Below are 22549 nucleotides of genomic sequence, written 5' to 3'. Positions count from 1 at the left end.
ACCATGTACAACATTTTCATTGGTAACACTGCAGCTATAATGACATTTTTTTCCGCGGGGATTTGAAAGAAGACTCCCGAATCTTGCGGCGACCATGCGCCGTGACCGTTATCGGCAGTGTTTCCAGACCCGCGAGACCGAAAATCGTGTGGCTAATTCTTAATGCTTATGTCGATGGGAAAAATCCAAGGGACCGACAAAAAGTGACCACTATGGGCAGGTGGCCGCTATGCAAAGGTGACCGCTAATACAGGTTTGACTGTACTCATGTATATGTGCTTTCTTTCTATTCCCCTCCAGACTTGTAGAAGTTGCACAGGGCAGGTGTCCACAGCACTTCTGCAGTGATGATGCCTTCTACAAGCTGACATCACAGGTCTATGTACACAAGACTCCAACCTGCACTGACCTGTGGAACAGGTCTTTATGCATTTTCTCTTTGTCCAGAAAATTATTTCATGTAGCAAAGTACTGAAAAGTGAAGTTTACAACAAGGTGATACCATACTCACATACTAGCATTGCAGCAATATTCATCACATGGATTTGGGTTTTAATGATTTGATCTTGAGCCTTTGATGTAGTGAAACAGACTCATGTTCATGATGGGTCAGTCAGTTGTAGATGCAACTTGAACTATTGTAGTTGGCTAGTATTGATGTTGAGAACAGATCTTTTCCAACCTCAGACTGCAGTGTTTAGAGGAGGAGCTTATAGAGAAGAGAGTTCGTCTGGTCATCCTGGACTCAGTAGCCTCGGTGGTGAGGAAGGAGTTTGACAACAGCCTGAGGGGGAACCTGTCCCAAAGAGTCAAGTTGTTATCGAAGGAGGCTGCACTCCTTAAGTACCTGGCAGGGTCCCTTAACATCCCGGTAAGTGTATGAATTGTTAGTGATGTTTTGAAAAGATCATGAAATGTGATACATGTACTCAATGGCTACAATGCACTCGTTTGACTAATACCTTACCTCGCAAAGATACAGGGCAGGGTTTTTTTTTCAAACAGCCCATCATCAGAAATTTCATCTACCTTCAGCTGAGTATGTTCCTGTAGTTTTTTAAAAGACTGACAGGGGGCACTTCTGCACCTACCAGTTCTTTGCTTGTGGTCAGTCACATTATGTATACAGCACACTACAAATAACATCCAGCAGTCTTTATGATGTCAACTGCAATCTGACAGTAGTCATCAATACCTACTGTCAGATTGCAGTTGACATCATAAAGACAGGGCATAACATATTTATTGAAAAATTTATATTTGTGCATTGAGCTGTATATAGCAAATTGCTGACTTCAAGCTTCTCCAGTGACATATGAGGAGATTGTTTTCTTTAATTAAAAGTGCTTGCCTACTGTTTATTTAGATAAATTGTCCCTAAGCACATGTTCAGGTAGGATTGAACTGTACTCACCTGTAAACTAATTAAGTAATGATTGTGTTACAAAGTTTGACCTCCAGGACAAATGAAATTGATCCCATGTAGACATTATTATACCATTCAAGTATAGAAACAAAGAAAGGATGGTTTTGAAGGGGATGTCTGTTGGTTGTGCAGGAATTTCTTAATGAACATGTTGTTTACTCCTTCTTTCAGGGCATGCCCACATAAATACCAGTTTGGGGTAAAAGAACCCTGTAAATGCCTCCAGCCAGGACAGGTTGTTATTAGAGGAGAGACAGTGGCCCTTGAATGATAACACCTGTGGTTACCATGCCATGTAGAATGGCCCACATGTCAGGTGGGACATCCCCATGTCATCCTCAGAATGACCACACCAACAGGGACTGTCTTAAAATACTTTCTATTCCTTAATGAAATCTTTCTGTCTGTTCTCTAACAGAAAACTTCCAACTGTTGGATCAGGGAAAAAGGTGGTATGGAACGGGATGTTCATTTTGCACTTCACAATTATTTGTATACTACAACCAACATTCAAGTTTTTAGGATAGGGGAACACTTTTGCAAACTGACTTCAGTTGGTGAAAACTGAATGTTTTGAAGATATGCAACCTACAATGCTGTCCATGATCATAGTGTGGGAAGATGCCACAGGTTGTCAGGGAGAACATGCCAATGCTGGGATGCATGGGTGGTAGTGTGTGGTTGGAGGTGTCCCAGGAATACCTGCACCGGTACTAATTCTTAGCAACAGCCAGGTGTATCCAAGCCTGCGTGTACTGACCCACCTGTATGTCTGTGTAGCAGGTGATGATTAAATCCGTAGTGTCATCTAAGAATTGCTGGGTGGCTCCCTTTTAGATCCCTGGAATATGCCCAGCATACTGCAGCTTATTTGGTGCATTTCCATGGATGTCAGTGTAAAGTAGTGCAAAGGTGTCACCCATCTGTGGTATCTATTATCTATACAGAGAGTGTCATGTAATAACTACTATCTCTGTTGTTGCTCAAATTCTTGAAATAGCACAGAAGCCTCCCACTGTATGTACTGATGTTGCTTGTTATGTCTTTTGATTGATTGTTCTTCTGATGACTTTGGCTACATCTTTTTACTTTTATCTTGCTGATGGTTATGCCTATTTCTGTCAATGTAAATATGGAGCAAATTTCTGGGTTTGTCTAATCCAGCTGGAAATGTTACATGAAGCAGAGGGACGAGAGAGGTTTGATCAGTGTCAAAAGGAAATTTTACAGCATTTTACTCTTGCTGCATATATTGTCACAAAAGCCACTTCATTCATGAAAGATGACATAAATAGTTTTATTCTTAAAATCTCATTGAACTTGAGGTTTTTGTTTACCTCTTTGAATCAATTGAATACTCCTTTAATATAACTACTTACCATGTTATGTACAAAGGTTGAAAACAAAGCTTTACTGTTTCTGTATGAAATCCTACACCAGTTAAACTTAAACTCCCTTTGAGAGCTGCACTACTGATGTTGTGGTAGCTATTTTATTGTTCAACTCCAAGTGCTTTTTGTCTATCAGCACAATCACTTTAGGGAAGAGAAGTGTTTTCCTTGCAAGCAATTTCTTACAAATTATGCTTGAATCTCAAAAGAAAGTTGTAAAGATAACATAGGGTTTGGTGCCTGGTGCTCGCTTACCATGCATGATGTAATTGCTTCCCCTTACAGTGAAAGTTAGACAGGTGATTCAACATTTGCGTCCTTAACTCTGTCTTGTCTCTCTTAGTAACCTCCTTTCTTTGTGTGAGAGAAGCATGTAAGAGACTTAGGAAGGAAAGCTTGAGAAGTGAAGTTGTCAGGTCCCAGCAGATTGTCCTTGAGTGAGCAGGGAGGCGGGACCTGCAGTCTTAGTCCCAATAGAGGCTGAAGGAATGGGGTCAGCCCTAATGGACCAGCCTTGGGAGAAATTTGCCCTGCAGAACTTCAGGCAAATGAAAGTTGCCTCCCCCTACAGCAGTGTTTGTTATGAGCTGTGAGGGAGACTGGGGACCCCGGGTGGGCTGATGGCACAGTTCAGGTGACAACGCTGTTTGCAGGGTATATTTAGGGAGCTGTGCATCTATCAGCGTATGGGCTAAGTGGATGGTTGTCGTATGTCCCCTCTGTGGTGGCACAGTGGTGGGGAGTGTTTGTGAACTATGGAGGAGTGTGTCACTGTGGCCAAACCACATTGAGACTGTAGGAAGTAGTAGGAACTGTTGACAAGTGTACAGACAGGTGGTCTGCCTCAGCGGCAGGACTTCACACTGTGGTGTCAGTGTTGAATGTGTGTGCACGGCCACACGCCACCACAGTGATAGGTGCACAAAAACAGGTGTACTGGGAAATTTAAAGGGCAAACATCATTTGTTTTCCCCGGTAGGTGGTAAAAAGGCAGCTATAGGGGTACCTGCCGGGCTGCAGTTTGTTATCAGGTGGTGTATTGGCACAGCAACCTGTGCTTTATTTGGACACTTAAAGGTCAGTGAGCAATAATCACAGCAATCTGTGACCAGTACTGTTCAAACAAGCTCCCCATGGGGTGGGCATTTGCTTACGTCAGTTTGCACTTGATAATTATCTTTTGGCAAACGCCCAATCAGTTTACCTGTCTGAGCTGCGGAAAGAAAGCTCAAGGTGTGGGAAGAAAAGCTCACGAACCACAAACACAAAGTCACTCCGGGAGTGGGGGGGATTTAGCTGTGTGTATACAAGTGGGGTCTGTTCTACATGTTTCAGTGTGTGCACTGATGGTCATTTCTCACTGGAGCAAACATGCAAGTTAAAAGGAGAGGACTTAAGTGCATGTGCTACTGAAGCAATGAGATTCTCTAGTTGTGCCACACTGTTCCAGACTTGTCAACGTCTACTTTGTGCTCTAAATATCCAGCCTTCTCCCAAAACGTGCCTTCTGTAAACATGGCAGCTTCTTGGAAAGAAGACTGTTCTGCCAACATGCTGGGGTGTCTCCAGGACCTGTCTCTCTATTCTGGGATGGAAATTTGCTTGTTGGGACTGAAAAATTCACCCCATTTGTAAAACAAAATCTTAAATTCATAACATAAATTGATGAAAATGTATTTTTGTAAGCTTGAAATGACAGAAATTAACATGGACTCCAAAACAATTAGTGGGATGAATAAAGATTTGAAGCTAGAGACAGCCCCGGGTGACCATGATCCATGTAACATATCTTCGTCGTTGGTGGTTGACCAACTCTGTCCATTTCCATAATGTTATCTTGGTTACTGTATATAGAACTACATGTATATCCATGGTGGTTTGGAATTAACTTGTTGCTATTCCAGATGTAGAAAGGACATTTATTACTCCTTTGCCACTGTTTTTACAAAGTAATAAAAATTTGAGAAATTGGAAAAACAAAGTTACTGTCTGTGTTTTTTATAGGAAATCTTTATTGACACAAAAAAGTACAGTGACATTTGTAAGGTCTGCTACATCTATACATACCGGTACAAACAGTCAAGTGGATACACTATATATTTGTATATTGTAATCATTATGGTATGTGCTGTTGAAATTAGCTGATCCAACACCGGCATTAGTAATTCATTTTAATAGTGCATGACACAACGTTAGCACTTCTTTTTGTTTGACTCAACACATGGCTGATTGACTCATGCGTCTTTGTGAATGACAATAGAAGATTTTCAAACTTTGTCACCAATGGTAATTATGCCTGTGGCAACTTTTCAAACTTGCTCGTTATCAAATGCCGCAGGCGGTACCATTGGCAGTTACAGGAGTTCAGGTGTCGCTTTTTACTGCCATATCTTAGTAGACTGCTTAGTAACAGTGTATTCTGCCCCAGCAGATTACAAGATTTTACGATGGAAGGTCATTAAAGTGGTTGTATAATGGCACTGAAGAGTTTATTTAAAGCACAGGTTGGAGGGTCCATGCTGCAGGCGTGTACAGTCCATTAGATAATCGGTGGAGCTACCTGGGTGTGGTGGGCATCACCTGACATGAGACAGTCTGTATTGCTGCATTAAGCATTAATGTTCATTGTTGGGCATAGTTCAACTGAAAAAGAGTTGTCACATAGGGCCCAAAACCTCTATAACCCCGGGGTTCACAGGTGTGACGAGGCCGGACACCAGTTAGCACCAAGTTTTACAGAGACTGTGCAGGACACGTCATGAGAAGTACTCATGGACACTAGCACTTTAGCATGCACATGCATACGTGCGCACATGCACACACACATACACACACACACAAAGGCAGTCAAAGACTAAAACTTTTCCTATAAATACTTCAAAATCACTCCGGTTTTGTTATTTGTCTGCCAGACAAATTGAACTAAAAAGTTGTGAAATGAAACTTTTGAAAACATAACCCTTTTGTCATATCTATTTGGTTAAAATTTCAACAGTTCACATTTTTGATTTTGTTGAATGGCCCTTTTATTTTTCTTAGGAGTGAGAGAAAGGTTAATGTTTCCCGTCCCACATCACAAAATATCAGTCGCTGGGTCCATGCAGGTACATGTACTGTTGTGGGCAGTTGCTATGCTGGCACAGGTACCTGTGCGATGGACCCCAACCAAACACACAGATCATTGTTTGTCCCAGTATGCTAATCAGCTCTATTCATCATAGATAATGAACAGTCTGGACATGTTGGGTTGGGCTTGATTAAAGCAATAAGTACAGATCCATCAAGGAGATTATAATGATCATGTATAAATCAGGACAGCTGTAAATGGAGAGACAACAACAATTGCTAATTTCTCTTGCAGAACTGTTTGCAGGGTACATATGTGTTTGATTGTTATCCCACCACAGAGTATCTGTGGCTGCCCAACACTTGTTTGGTAAAGGCATTTTGGCTATGTTTGTTTTCTTATGCTTTTAAAACTGCCCAGGTTACTTGAATAAAGGCGTGTGCTTCAGGTGATCCTTAGTCTAGATATGGGACTTACAGGGAGGAAACTACCTGTCACTTAAGAAAACAGGTCGTGCAAGGTGGTATATCACGAAGCTCTTGTGCTATTATTCTTGTAATAATCCAACTAGTGTGTGTTGTGCCGAAGGGCAGTTATACCTGCTATACAGATACAGATAGTGTAAACGAGTGTGACTGTCAAATAGCCAGCCAGGTAAAACTCTCTTGCAGTTGTAGAATTACGTGCCAACATAAAGCAATCCTAGTATCATACTCCCTGGTTGTCCCTGGTGTTTTCTGAAGGTTTAGAACCCAGAAAGGTACTTAGACACCTCGTGTGAGGTGACTCCTAGTTTTCATCACTGTTGTGGAAATAATCAGCAACTGGAGACACTGAATATTCATGTGGCCTCTCTGAACAAAGGTGTTGTTACTCTGTGGGTAGCCCATGCCTTGTGGGCGACCAGGGATCGGGTAGTACAGTAATCACTCAACAGGTGAACAAGACAGTAGGATGGGTCGACACACAAGTAAATGCTGTTGTAAAAGCCCTGAAACACTAGCCTCTATCTTGGTCAGGTTTCGCCCAGAGAATGTGATAAGAGGGACATTCAGGGCTAGCACCAATGTTGGTCTTTACAGTGCATTCACCTTGCACCCTTTGACTCAGGTGTAACGTGATCCATATCACCTATATTCCTGGGCTGCCCAGTAATCTCAGGTGTTGGTTAAACCCACCACTTAGGTGACCTCCAAGTGACCCGCGCTCACAATGAAGGTGTTGTTCAGAGTGAGTCATAATGGGTGCTTCCTTTCCGCTTTGTTTGCCACCTTGACATTCCGTTACCTGTGTGTACAGGAGAGATCGGATACTGGCACAGGAAGGAGTCTCCTGTTTCAGCAGTTTTACCACTTCCAATGGACTATGGTGTCACGGATGGAGGGCACACCCATGTCCTGCATGCAGAGGCTTCTGTGCTTGTTTGTTCATTTTAGGATATCGGTTTCAACGGGTCAACAGCAGTCAATGCCACCATTTCAAATGTGGTATTTCAACTTCGTAGCATTTTCTTCAGCTTTAACAACACACAAAGGTGCATTTCAAAGGGCATATTTTTACATGTATCAAGAGCAATCTTTCAGTCTGACATGTTGATTTGTAGGAAACTGCCATTTTAGTTCTGGAGGAAGTATTGTGTATGAAGAGTCAGCTACAATAGTGTGAGTACAGATGAAGTGTAGCAGGAGAGAAGACAGCTCCCCTACTTACTCCTGTCCTACACCAACAGGAGCACTCCAGCTCCCAGATAATCCATCACCCTGACAACCTGCGCCCAGGACAATGAGCAATGGTCTGGGAAAAGTTTGCCTTGCAGGGATGTTATGTCTGGAGAAGGTCATGTTTTATGACAAACAGTGGCATATATAACCTGTTGATAGTACCTTTGATGGCACCCATATTTCCTCATCTCTCTGTTTAGCATCAAGCTGAAATGAACACTTCACAATCTCCTAGTATTGTCCTGCTATTCTGGCCCAGCACCAGCCATCCTTGGAAACCTGAGCAACCCTGTTAGCTTGGCCTCTGGCCCTGGTTTAACCTCTGTAAATTTCCTTGTGTATGAATGTGATCCAGCTGACTCAGAAGTTGTAACCAATTATATAACATTGACTTGCACAGTGCAAGCAGCCTTGAACATCTCTGTGTGACTTGCCTGTTTGTACGAGATCATTTACAGCGAGCTGACCATTTACAATGAGCTGTAAAGTGAGCTTCTTAGGTCTGCAATCTGTCGTTGCCATTGCTTATAACAAGGCTTTTAATATATACCACTACGGTGTCCAAGAAAGAAATGAGGTGAACTTGGCGATTGAATCTCACAGTAATACAGTGTTGACCCATGCCCCTGTGGATAAACAATAGGACTACACAACTCAACATAGATCTGTTGTATAACTACTGCTTGTTCTGCCCCCTTAAATGTAAATGAAACATTGTTCACAGTATTTCGAAAAGGCTGTACATAGTATTACATTTTAGAATATCACAACATTATCTGTGTTCCAATCATGCAACAAGTTGTGACAGAAAGAGACTCAGAGAGCGACAAGTGTACAAGTCAGCTATCCCCGGTGGCGTAGGAATGGCCCTACTACAGTGGAGACCTGGCCACACCATAGTTCCTGGCAACCTTGGCTACTGATATAAATCATACCCTGTAAAAAGGCCTCTTGAACAACCCTGTTGATCAGGGGGCTCAGCCTGCTGGAGTGATGTGGGAATGCAGGCTTTTAAAGGCTTGTCTGCGGTCGTGAACCTATCAGAGTAATCTAACAGGGCTGGGGTAACAGGGTTGGAAGGGGTTTAGCCACACCCTTGCACACTACACTTTGTTGGTCTCCTCTCTTATTTCTCTGATGAGGCATTCAAATCAGTTCAATGGAAAACATTTTGTTTGGGGAACATAGCGAAGAGATGTCATGATGATTGTGTTCATTAATGAGAGTGGGCGAGCCACTCTATCAGTTGAAAGGTTGCCAGTCTAGCAGGCTAACAACAAAGCCCAGTAACTAATGCTGGGGCTGGTTGACAGGTGGTAGGGATGTGTTTGCATCTGATAAAAACGGGGGTCTTGCAGGGGCACAACCACAAGCGGCTGCATAGTCTACAGGAAGAAGGCGCCTTTGTGTTGAAATATGGAAGATGATGAACAGACGTTAAAATGGTGTTCAGAATTATGAATTCTTTGGAAAAGTTTGATCTATTGAATACCCTGATGACACTACACAATACACATTGTTTTTGGCAGATTTATAGGGCTATATTCCCGTTTGTTGAACCTCTGGTACCTCCCAACTGTTGTCAACAACACTTCAACAAAATATATATAGAAATGACGTTGGAACAGATCATTAATGACGTTCATTTTTTGTATATCCCCCTCTTTAATGGTAAGTTGCTGGGGCCTGTCAAGTTTGTGAGAGGCATTTCTTTTGTACCAAAGTTATGGCTGGCAATGGAGTTGTGGCATTCTTGTTTCTCTAGGCCCCCACAAAATGACAAATTGGACATGTGCCAACATGGGAAGTTTGGAACAGGCCATAATTGGCTCAAACATGGGAGTTGGACAATGTTATCTGTGTTTACTCTCAAACCTGTATCCTCCCCCTAAACTGACCAATCACAGGCCAGACAGGTGAGGTAAAAAGGTGAGGTTTGTTTCCGTCCAGCATGTCACATACACATCAAAGCAAGTGGTGAACTCAAGGTTATCACTCCAAGACACGTAATGTCTGTGTCAACACATCACTCCATAGATTTTTCTGCAGCGTATGTTTCTCTGCAAAAAATAGTATCGCACTTTGGCTGTTGTCTTGTGGTAGAGCAAATAATTGGACTTAGGCAATAACAAAGCTAAGTCAACTTTTGGACCAGGTTATATTTAACTTTTTGTCTGGATGCCATGCAATGTACACAGAAAGCCTGGACCCTGTGTGTGCATGCACAGGTCTCCTGCATTAGGCCTGCCAATCATCACACCAGCATTTTAGTCAAGTCTCTTGAGCAAAGCACTGGCTAAGGCTTTCTTTCACTGGGTATCCATGTAGTATCAACCACTGTGGCCGTATTGTGCACCTTAGAATTACTTAAGAAAACTTTTGAAAAGACTTTTTGGGGGCCCAGGCTATTTCTGGCCTGCTGTAAGTCTGTTGCATATGTATATACATGCATCTTTACTTTACGTCAGTCTGTATGGAAGAGAGGTGGCATTGTATTGACCATTCCTGCTGTCTTGTTGCATGTTCTGTCCAAGGGATAAATCCTTTGTACCAGTTTGCCCAGAAAGATTTGGGAATGTTGTACCCACTACTCAAATTACTCTGATAGACAAGAACCTTCAACAATGAAACTTAGGAATGGGCCTTACAAAATTGTTTTCTGCACTGACTCATTGGGTTCTGACAATTCTTGATATGACTAACATAATGGCAAAATTTGTGATGTCTTGGGTGCATCAAAATAATTAGATTTGTTGCTTTGAATTAATAATAATAAGTTTATTGCAAATTCCTGCCCGAGGGCTAATTGCACACAACATACATAAAGTACATGTAACAGGGTAAAAAATAGGTATAAAAGAGGCTAGACTAGACTAGACTATACAAACGTAATCGTCTATAACTAGTGACTAGTGAAGGGTTTGACTTCTCTTTTGTAAGCAATGGAAGACGTAATGTCCCACCTTTTCTATAATTTGTGGGTTTTTGGTAGTTAAAAGAAGAATGGTCTTTTCTTTGTCTGTAAGCTTAGAGAAATTCGGATAGATTTTAGTGGTCTGAATAGACAACTCATTTCGTGCAATATCATGAAATGAACAGTTTGAAATAACGATGATAAGATAGCCTCAGAATCTCAAACCTAATAGTTTTGAAAACAACAAACCCAATTCTATGGTTGCTTTGTTGTTTGACAATCTAAGGATGTGAACATATTTATACATGTAGGTGTGGTTGACTTTGTTCTTATCAAGTTGTTTTTCATCAAGGACAAATAAGGGAAGGAGTTGTTGACTATCATACCACAATGTACATGTACGTGTCTCTTATCACGGTTTAAAACAAGTGTCAGACTTTGTTCACGTCTGGTTATGAGATTCTGACCATGCAAACAGCCCAGGTAAAGGTCATGTGTGAACTTATCGGTGGAGAATAGTCCATGATTGGGGGAGACACATACTGACATAGGTGTTTAGATATTACATTTAACATGTGATTCACTTTGATATCTTCCTTTTTTTCTGTCACTCTTGAATGTGTAGACATGTGATATTTCCAAATTATACCCGAGAACAATGCCATTATCAAACTGATATTGGTGTTTCCATTCAAGTAGGTGTGCACATATCCCTGAACATGTGCTGCAAGAACACGTGTAGAGCCCCACCACAGTCAGAGGCAGGACCTGATTTATCTAAATATAATCTTTGAGCCTATTTGTTGACTCACACAGTAAAAGTGCATGTGGTGATTTAATTGTGGAGTTGATGAATCATTAACTATATGTTGATAACCTAAAGCATTGATGTTGTTACCCGAGTCTTCGGACTTTTCACTGCAGGTATTAAAAGTTGGAAAAATGTCAAGCAAAAGTTATGCTGTTGAAGAGATGATCTTGCTACCAACAGACATGTCATAGGGCAGCCCATCTTCATTACCTCATACAATTTTATTGTGTAGAAAACGAAGCTTTTGGAATGAATATGGCTTAGGTGTTCAAATGAAGTGAAGTTTTACCGTGGTCATGATACATCTTGGGTAGACTACCGACAAGTGATTCACTTCCAAAGTCGGAGTCTCTTATGTAACATGAATTTATAGACAATGTTGCAGGAACAGATTCCACATCTGTTCTTAGACAGATTGGGTTAGATAGTAGTTTGGGAGAGTCCTCCCACACCAATGGAGATAAGCACACTTCCTTGCCAACACCAACAGAACTCCTCCATGCACTGATAGTGGCCAGACCATACAGGACTGTACAACAGATTCCACAGGCGAGGAGTCATTCTGATGGGCTTGGAAGTCTTCATAATCCATGTCACTGGTGGTGGCAAGCTTCCTCTCACAGCAGGACTGACTCTGTTTCTGATTCTGAAAATCATATTGTGTCAAGAACAGTAAAATCAAGTCGCCTATAAGTCTTGTCGAGTGTTTCACAGGATTTGAAATGTTGAACTCGAATAGAAATGTAATACTGTAGTAATCTAAAACACTGATAAAATCATTTTGTACAATTATTAGGTAAAACAACAATTACAGAAATTGAGCTGTTGAAAATTTATGATGTGATTGCTTAGGAGATATCTTCCATTCCCACCAGATAACCATAACTCCCATTATTTCGTGCTTATCAGGCTTAAATTCCCTATTTCATCCCTACCTAGGAGCCTTAGCAGCAATGTTGCCAGAGGTAACCTGACTTGTTGACAGCTTTCTGATAACGTTCCCTGGAATATAAGCAAGTTACCAACCATGCACTCTTATATCACATTGATAAGTTGATACAGTCAAGACAGGAGTTCTGATATCTTGAAAAAGTTTTTATCTTGAAAGTTTCCAGGGGACAACCCAGCCCTTATGCAGAAAGGTTTGAAAGGACTTTGATGTTGGTAGTTTGGATAAAGAGAAGTGGGCAGGTGTCATCACTTGCGGCTTTCATTTTGTTGCTAATTGGCTTGGAATTCCTGACAGCTCTCTAACTCTATATTTTCATAAGATAAGAAAATGAATTATAATACATGTAGATGTATATGTATATCCCCTTCTTGCCACTTCATGCTTGTCTGCCTGGTCCTATCATAGCACTGACATTGTACCAACATAACCATTTTAAAGAGTATGCTCACAGCAGTGTCAGATATTTTGATTCAATAATCAAAGGCCGTCTCCATCCTAGTATGCTCACCTTCAAACTCCATCAAAAGCTAATCATCCTCACTGCCAGAAGCAGACACCAGCTGCATGCTGTGTGCCTCTCTTTGCAGTGTTTTGAATAGTAATCAAACTTGATAGTTTAAAAGTTGATAACACACATCAGCTTTGTCCCCACTGACTTGTTTTGAATAGTAATCAAACTTGATAGTTTAAAAGTTGATAACACACATCAGCTTTGTCCCCACTGACTTGTTTTGAATAGTAATCACACTTGATAGTTTAAAAGTTGATAACACACATCAGCTTTGTCCCCACTTACTTGCTGAGAAACCTTGTTGTGTCTTTAACCTATCCTGTTCAGTTTACAAAGTTGGAAAATTGGCTGTTTTACTGGCTAACAGGAGGGACTTAAGTCTGGCATGCAACTTTCCTGTGGCTGTGGTCCCAGCAGAAAATATGGCTCCTTCTAGGGGAGTATATAATAGTACACAAAACTGCCAGTATTACCCAGGGGGCTACAGGTTTTCCCAACTGACAGTTTGATTTGTTCTGGCAGCTTAATTGTGTTTGCTTTGGATGATACATGTAAAACCTGGGGATATTTTGAAAGCAATAACACCAACAACAGCTGCTGAAGGCAAGAAACCTGTTTTGTTCAGCCAAAAGCTGTTAGTGTTAGTATGAACTCTGATAAGGACATCCACTCCTAGGCTAGAGACAGAGGCTGTTTTGTCATGTTGATAATGGTTTTAAACAAAGTAGTTACATGTATACCAAGTTGTTGAAGTTTCACAGTCTTGGTCAAACAGTTAAAGCTCATTACCGGGTATTATAAACAAAATTATTAGAAGATTTCATTTGTTTTTACATTTATTTGTTTGAGCTAGACAAACTGACCAGGTGGCCCAACATTTTATATTATTTACAGTAATAATGAGTAAGGCCACACCAACTTGATTTTATGGATGACATCCTCTGGAGACCCCAAAACTAATGCGCGCGGGCGAAAAAAAGAAAAATCCAGCAAAAAAAAATGCTGCTTAACCACAGGACTACTAGTACGAAGCTGGTATTGCGAATTGAACCACAGAACACAGTTTATTTGTAGGAGGTACATGTAGGTTGTCTTGTTCATCATAGCAGACTCAGAGCAAGTGATTGATTTTTAATATATTGAAAAGAACGACCAAAGAAGTATACTACAGTCAAACTTGCATCCAACAACCAGTCAAGGGACGAAGGAAATGTGGTTGATGACTGGAGTTGGCTGTTGGATAAAACTCGGGTCGGTTTTCTGATTTTGTGGGCATAAATGAGGCTGCATAAATACTTCGCACGTACAGGACTTATCTGCCTGTTATGCATATAAAATTACAAGACAAGTGAAGAAATACAGTATATACAAGGAAAAACAAACTAAACTGTTGTTGTCTACAAGACTACAATGCACTGTCGATTACATTGCCAATACACTTTAACATAACAAGATTTTTCGGGTACATGTACAAAACCTTTGTTGTACTTACAATGAATGTTTACATTGAGATTCGTGTGTCCATTGTTCCACATTTGTTGCTACATTTGGATTCACTTTGTTCTACATTTGTTGCTACATAAACACAAGCTTGCCGTCGACTGTAGAATCTTTTATTGAAATGCTCGCTGGACTGATTGCCGCTGTCAATCATTTTGTTGTTGAATGAAGTGTAAAATCTACACATTATGACCCCTGAGGCCCATGAGGAAGTGGTTGCTGGTTGAAGCCTGCAGTTGGTTGCTTGAAAGAGTTAACTTACTATGTAAAATCGGACGGGACTGTCTGAATGTGGTTGTTGACAAGAGTTGGTTGTAGGATAGAGTTGGTTGGATGGACAAGTTTGACTGTATTTGAAGGTATTTGGCTCCAAGGACTGTGGATGATATACATGTATGACTGTGATGAGAATACTCATATACACCCATAAGGGCAGTTTCAACATACATGGCATTGAACTCCATATTAAGCATTCCATAGTTAACGCTCACAAATCCCTCTGCCAATCCCTCAATTCCTCTCCTATGTCTCTCATTGTTGCAAAAGAAACGTGTGAGAGCCACTCTGGATAGGTCGTGTTTGAAATTGTCTGGGCGATACTCGCTGGCCGCCGCGATCCTCTCTGTACAACTGTGCAAACGCAAAATCCCCCAGCCAACATCGATGGCATACCAATCCACAAATACGCCCCAGTTTTCCGATAAGCCGGCACAATGCTAGCCTTTTGCGGCAATCTAAGTCGGCAAGTTCCGGAGTTCTGTGTAGCCTTGGAGGAGGTGATTTTTAATTTTTTTTGGTGACAACAGGTGAAAATCAATGCGCGCGCGGATGTCATCCATAAGATTAAGTTGGTGTGGCCTAATGTTATATCAAGGACATCGATACAAGGTCCAGTGACTCCAGTCATTTCGCAAAGTTTTACAGCCAAGGAAACAAGGGTAGGTATCGACATGAGCAAACTCTGCTGGTAAATTCTTATCTCCAGGAGACAAACCACATGTTGTGACCAGAGGCTGACTCAGAATCACATCAGCAGTCCTGCCCACAAGTCCTGCCCAACCCTCCCAGATCCTGATGTCTGATGTTCCTCTGCCCAGTCTGTAACAAGACCCTGCCAGGAGTCATCCAGGGACTTCTGGTTTGAGAGGTGCCAGGCAAGTCAGCAGTTTTCCTCCATGGAACTCTTTCCCGTTTTTTTCCTGTCAGGGAAAATAACTGCTGAATAAGTCTAATGACATTCTATGAACATTCTTGTATGATTGCAAAAACCTGACGGAAGTCCCTGATGAAGAAAATGTGTCTGACAACTTACAGTGTCCCCAACAATGATATTGCACAATTAGCCCTTTCCAATGGAATTCAATGGCTACAGTATTCATAGTCATTTTTTCATACAAATTATAAAGAAGAATGGGGATTCGAAGAATATTCTTGTAACTGAAATTATAAAGAACATTTCAAACAAAGTATTCATAAAAACATACTCAGAGATAATTGATTTGGTCATACCATTACTTGTAAAAAGGGAAACATTCCTATACAAAACTCTTTTCTTTGTTTGATTGATTGACAGATTACTGACAGGTGTTGAACATCATCTTTTACCTGGCAGGAATGTCAATGGAATTGTATGATAAGTCTCATCATTTCTCCAGAGTCACCCCCTTCCACAGGCGGCTTCCTATTAAACTGATACCTGCTCACTTCTTGGAAGAAGTTTGTGTGGGTGGTGGTTGTCTTGCTAATGTGCAAATGTATCATGTTTATAGGAAGGGATGCAGGGCTTTGTGATGTGACGTACAGTATTATTTGTGTTACAGGGACCTAGCATGACCCTCCAACCTTTTAAAGTCTGCCAGTGGACAGAGAGGGTGGAACTAGGAGTTGACACCCATTAGATCCTGTGTAGTCTGGCAACAGAGTGTCCACAGCAATGCAGAGTTCGGGACTGCTTTCTAAGCGAAATGTGCAGCCAGATCAGGCCGTACTGTTGAGAACACATGATCTGTTCAAGTAAACCGTTGAGTCACACCAGAGGCAGTTTGACATGAGACATTGCATCTGTAAGTTGATTTAACAGAGAATCCCCAAAGAGATGACAATAAGGAAGTGAAGATTATGCTTTCTCATCTCCTGGGTATGTGTCCTAATTGTACAGGTCAGCCTGAGGGCTTCGTTAAGACCTGGCGATCAGATCTCGTGCCTCGGAGGGATTACAGCTTAAACGAATTAAGGTTAAACTGTAGCTTTACTCCTTGACAATGATGGGGTTAAAAGTGTCTGTTATTTAATGCCTATGTATAACCACAGAACATGCGAAGGGATCTTTTTTGGTGTATTGTATTTCTGTTTCCATGCTAATTTTCTGTATTATGAAGTCTCGTCACATATGATGCTTAAGATGCTACTTTGCAGCGGCTTTTTTTCTCTTTTCTGTTCTGTTCAATCTGTGTCTCTGTATATCTACGTCCCTTTGTTGTTGATAACTGTGAGTCATTTAGCACCATATCTCAACCAGGTGGCATATGTACATTGCCAGCAAAGTAATGAAGGGAAAACTTCATCAGAAGACAAAGGGTTTTAGGATTCGGTTAGTTAGGTATCAATGATAATTGGAGCTCTGTAGGTTTCTTTTCAAAGGAGTAGAGAGGTCAATCACCTTAGTCCTAAAGCTGGCAACAGAATTGTTAGCACTAGTGTTGTCTGTATGTAATGCTTGTTACATAGTGATCATGTAGAGCGTTGCCAGGGGAAACCATGGTGAAATGTTGGTGCAGACTTTATCATCATTCCTCTGCCATCAATCATCGGGGGCTTGTGGGTAGTATGGCTTCTTCACAAGCTCTGCACTGCTGGCAATTAAACATTTATCTTACTTTACCCAGGAACCTAAACTTCCTGGCACCACCAAGGCCTGTGTGTTTGGCTGGCTGTCAAGCCTGGAGGAGTTCTGTAGCCATGTGGGCCCAGTTTCTGCTGGGACTTTCCTTAACACTCCCTCTTCTTCTGTCAGTCAGATTCTGAGTTTGGAAGGCTTGAAATACACATCACAGGGCAGTCCATCATGCCAAATTTATGGACGGGTGTTAAGTATGCATAAATAAGTAACATTTGTGAGGGTGGTCGTATTGCATTAGGTTCTACCTTTTTATTAGATTCCAAAAACAACATTTGTGACTGTCCACATTTGTACTAAAGTCATGACCAAAGCTCAATTTCACATTGCAAGAGTGTACATGTAACGTTACATCAAATCATGTGATTGGCCCTTAGCAGGACTCAGAAGTGCATGTGAAACATTCTGGCATTACATTTGTGACTTTCCAATGACTCATGTACAAGTAAAGCCTCACAAAGGCTTGTTATTTTGCAAAGAGATTCTACAACCCAGTGTAAGGTTGGCTTACATTCTTTCATTCCTACCGGCAGTAAGGGTCACTTAGTTCCCTGAAGTAGCCTAAAGAGAGAGTATAAACACAATGCCATTAAACCTAGAGTCAACAGAAAAGTCTTAAGTTAATCCTCTCATGACTGTGTTACTGCCTTTAGCGATCATAAAACAAGAGGTACATTATACATGTTCATAAGAAGTTCTTTTTCTATTGCACATATTCAGAAGAATCATTTTCCCTCCATAAGAGCATACGTATCTGATTCCTCTTTCTAATACCAGTTTGTCAAATGTACTCAAATTGGTGTGACCAAAGTTTGCTTTTAAAAAGTTTCTCCAAAGAAGAGCCTGGGTGGTAGTCAACCTTTCCATTTACATTGTGTATTTCTCCACAAAAATGTGTTATCACAGCAGAAACAACCTTCAACAGCTTTTATCAAAGAGTGACTTGTGTCTGTCCACACTTTAAATATTTTCCTTTTAAAGTTTTAGCAAACACCTATATTTGCCAACCTGCACAGGTGAAGGACCCACATTAACCCAACCGCCGTTGTTGTTTCTACCACTCTCACTGAGGTCCTTTTGTTCCCCATTTCCAGGTCATTGCCATTCACTGCATTGTTTTGAATCCTACCTTCCCTATGTCATTACCTTTCAATCAACTTTACTCCGACTGTAGGGCTTTTCCAACCATTTCTATTTGAGTTCTCATATCCTGTGTAAAACTTGTATTGTATTAAAAGTCCATAAATGCCTAGTGCATATGGCAACAAGTTTCTTTGCTATTTCTGTAGCTGGGTATATTTTTACAGGGAGGGTTGCTAGCCCTTCCCCTCAACACGCTCGATGCACCTCCTCGAACATGCGACACCCATTTTTCATCCCTTCCGAAAGACGGTGCAGCCCCAACCGAGATGTCCTAACCTTGGGACTTGAACTGGACCCCTCCCCAGTGAGGCTAATGAATGACACAACATTGTCCACTTCATTAAGGGTGTGTGCAAGCCTAATCATCTAATGTTAGCCAGATGTAAATCAGACAGTAATGATGCTGTAGCCTGGGTGCCATCCGATTACTACAGGGGCTCCTATACTCGCTTTTCAGGGAAGCTAGTATGGGAGACCTGGTAATAATCGGATGGCGCCCAGGATAATGATGTTGTTCTCCAAAGCACTGGGTGGAGAAAGGAAGCATTAGTCAGCAGAGTTCACCATCGCCAGCGGATAAATCCTGCACACCTGTCTCATTCACAGAGTAAACAGATTCGTGTTACATTACTGATAATCTTAAGGTCAGGAAGTTTAGCATGCTTTGTCAAAACTTCAAAGTATTCATTAGGATATGCTACTTCCACGCATCCCTTTTGTCGCAATCTTATGTCTGTTTACGTGACGGACATCACGTTCTTTGCTAATGTTTGTAGATGTTGTTAAACTTGTCCTTGCTTTGTCTGATAAACCACTTCCTCTTGAATGGAATCAACAGACAACATGTGGGGCGTGCTGTTACATTCGGTGAAACGCTGTGCCCATGTATTGTATTGATCTTTGATCCTTCATGTCTCAACTTTGGTAGTATAGCGATGATGAGAAAGACTTGAACTTGTTAAGCTTTTACTTTTGTGCTTCACCTGTTGAGACTGAAGAAACTTCACTGCTCTCTCAGAATGACTGAGGAAGTTTGACTGAATAGTCAACATGTTGCTGATCAAACAGTAATGTGAGGTAATTACATGATTGGTCATGGCTGGTTAGTAGGTGCAGTAGACAAATCAGTTCAACCTGTTGGCTGGGGTGGCTCAGGATGCTGACTGGGCTATATGGCCTTTTCACCTGTCAGAAGGATGGGTAACATCCATTACCATAATACCGCCACTAATCATAATACCACCAAATCTAAAAAGCCATGAATTTTAAGAGATCTACTCGTGCAGCAACAGTGATTTCCGAGGTATGCACACTTCAGGCATCAAGGTGTTTGATACACTCTGAAAAAGGCCTCAATAACGAGGCATTCGAAGACAACGAGGTCAAATGTTTTCGATCCCTTATCATGACAGGCGAGCGCGTCGTGGGAAGAACATATCATCACGCCATCGCACGTTGTTCGCTGGATTTGCATTTAATAATCGCAAGTGCTTCAAGCTCAAGACGATTATTTGAACAACAGCAAAATAAAGTTTCTTTTACTGGCCTTCAACTCGTGTAAAAGTGTGATCTATCGTCAAAAACGGTTGTTTAATCGCCGTAACTGCGGTTGACCTGTCGCAAAATAGAACGTCGCCATTTTCATTGTTTTCGCCCGAGACTGGCTGCTCCCCCGTATTGTGTAACAGGAAATTTCCCGCGAAAATTTCGGCGAAACCAATAGTTTGCTGGGGCGGGTGTAATTTCTACAAAGCACTGAGAAATGTTTTTCATCTACATGCATCACACTATATGCATAATATCTATAGATGAATTTTTCACCAAGGAGCAACAGTTTATAGTAGGATTATGAACCCTTCTATTGTTTGGTCCCAAACCGCGGTTCAAACAATTTGCACCCCTCCGCTCCAACTGGGGACCCCACGCGTATGTCGATACCATTTGTATTTGCATGGGAGACGAAAATTAGTAATAAAGATTTACTCAGGAACCAATAATTCTTCTGTGATATATAGTCAAAGAAAATGTATTTATTTGTATGGCACACTTGGGATTCTTCCATAACTGGATCGAACATTGCCGCCGCTGGACCTCACGAGAGAACTGCTCCTGATTCACACCCAGCGGCATAGTAGACCTGCCGTCTCAACTTTAACCCTCAAGATATCAATTACGAGGGGTGGTGGGCACGCGGGACTAGTTGAGATCTTGACGATCTTAATTTTTGGATAAGACCAACAATTAATACGACCCTTACACTAGCAACGGACCCGCCATTATGTGAACTGAACCATAGTAGAACGCCAGACGTAACTTTTACGTGATAGCAGTTGTGACGGGCTACAGTAAATCAAAATTCGTAACAGAAACATCCGTTTTCGTGTGATTTTTTGTATCCCCAGACATCTTTGTATGTTTAGGGAACTCACAACCCCGAAAGAAAGGAACAACAGCTGGTTCATAAAGGTGACTAACAACAAGATAATTGCCGAGTTTCTTCCTGGCGGTATTATGGAACCCCCTTCCGTGCGCACGCCCGTTCTCGGTGCATTTCCGCAACATCTTACGATTGCGATATTTCGTTTTTAGCAGATCAAGAGAGAAAAAAAACATACACAGCATAACTGGCAAAGGTAAGCTATAACATCGACATGTAAACGGGAAAAAATGACGAGTTGCTCCTTTGCTAAATTAGTATCACTTTAGAAATTGCAGTAAACGTGGCGGTATTATGGTAGTGGATGTTAGGTCTGTAAATAGGACTGTTTGTAGAAGACAGACCATCAGCACACACGTTCTTTGTACCAAACAAACTGATGCCTGCGTGATTCTGCGTATGGTTATTGCCTTGGTACAAAATACTGCCACGGTTACATGCACCCACATGTGTAGTATCCACCAGCATTATTCATTTTCCCACTGAGCTGGGTTCCCTAAGAAAACTTATACCATATTTGCAAATATCTTTTAACAACACAGAGTTTGGTGAAGACTAGTCCTTGCTAGTTTTGCAAGACTTGTCATTGCCCACAAATGATAAATGTGCTTTTCACATGATCATGACTTGTTTTGAAAAACTTTTAAAGCTAAGGATAAAGAAACAGGAAGTTAGAGCGAGAGCTTGGGAAGATGGCACATACTGGTACAGAAGTATCTACTTCCTGGCAGCTATTCATAATACCTGAGTCATTTTCAAGCACTGACACACCTGTCAGTCAGTTGGTTTTTCCTTGATGACTTCATGGTAACCAAATGTAAAGCAATTCACATTGTCTTCAACATTGTCTTACTGTCACATCAAGACTTTAAGACTCACAGTCATCCATAACTGTAAGGTAGTTAGTTCCAGGAAGGGTACAAGAGATTGACTAAATCCTTTTAGTCCAAGGAATGTCGTCTTTCCAACAGTTACAATTACACTTTGTAGCTTTTCACAGCGACATGCTATTTTGTCTAGGAAGAGGAATGCTCATGTGTATCTCCTTGTCATCACAAACGTAGTGCTCAATGATAACAGTTGAGTACCACAATTAGTACGGATGACCAATGTTAAGTTGTCCTCCCCACAAGTCAGTACTGACATTCATACGAGATTCCTTAGTAGTAATAAAAAAGGGATACAGCTAAAGGTTACCATATCAACGTTCAATTTGTCCTCCTGCCCAAATATAAACAAATACCAGAAGCAGTTATGTCAAGCATTACACTGAAAGGCTTTACCATTACCTTAGAGAAATACAGAGCAAGTGAGTTGTGTCTGGCTGGACATCATATAAAGTCAGTTTATACTTTTGTGAACAGAGTGACTGCAACAGCCACTTAATTGCAGAGAAAAAGTAGAAACAGCTAGATATAGATGAAAAGAAAAATGTAAATTGTAAGATCCCTGATTTCTACTGGTTATCTGTCCTTTACAGGTTGTTGTGACAAATCAAATCACCACACGATTCAACACATCTCGGGAAGGTCCCCACCATGATGTGCTGTCGGGTGACCTGGGCGCGGGAAACAGTGCTGGTTAGTGTTTTCTTCTTTGGTAATAACACATACAGGATCTCAAATGTTTTATTGTTTTATTATAGGACATCACATCGGCTCCCTTCCTGACCCAAGCATTTATTATCTCCATGAAAAATGGAGATATAGTGTGTGTCTGTGTGATTGTGTTTCCGGACTACTGTAGACAGCATAACGTCTTAACGGATTACAATATTCAT

General features: G+C 41.3%; 1 protein-coding gene across 4 annotated transcripts in view; it reads left to right on the top strand.

Annotated features, from left to right (window-relative positions):
• LOC136433280 (DNA repair protein RAD51 homolog 2-like) overlaps positions 1-22549 on the top strand; it is a 75852-nt gene that overhangs the window by 3151 nt on the left and 50152 nt on the right. For all 4 annotated transcript variants that reach the window (XM_066425320.1, XM_066425321.1, XM_066425322.1 and 1 more), the window contains exons 5-7: positions 301-420; positions 688-871; positions 22250-22349. In XM_066425320.1, coding sequence (XP_066281417.1) covers positions 301-420; positions 688-871; positions 22250-22349 — 404 coding nt within the window. The remainder of the gene's footprint in view (positions 1-300; positions 421-687; positions 872-22249; positions 22350-22549) is intronic.

The sequence above is a fragment of the Branchiostoma lanceolatum genome, chromosome 4 (genome assembly GCF_035083965.1).
Source record: "Branchiostoma lanceolatum isolate klBraLanc5 chromosome 4, klBraLanc5.hap2, whole genome shotgun sequence".
NCBI lineage: Eukaryota > Metazoa > Chordata > Leptocardii > Amphioxiformes > Branchiostomatidae > Branchiostoma > Branchiostoma lanceolatum.
This window is presented reverse-complemented; position numbering and strand designations above follow the sequence as displayed.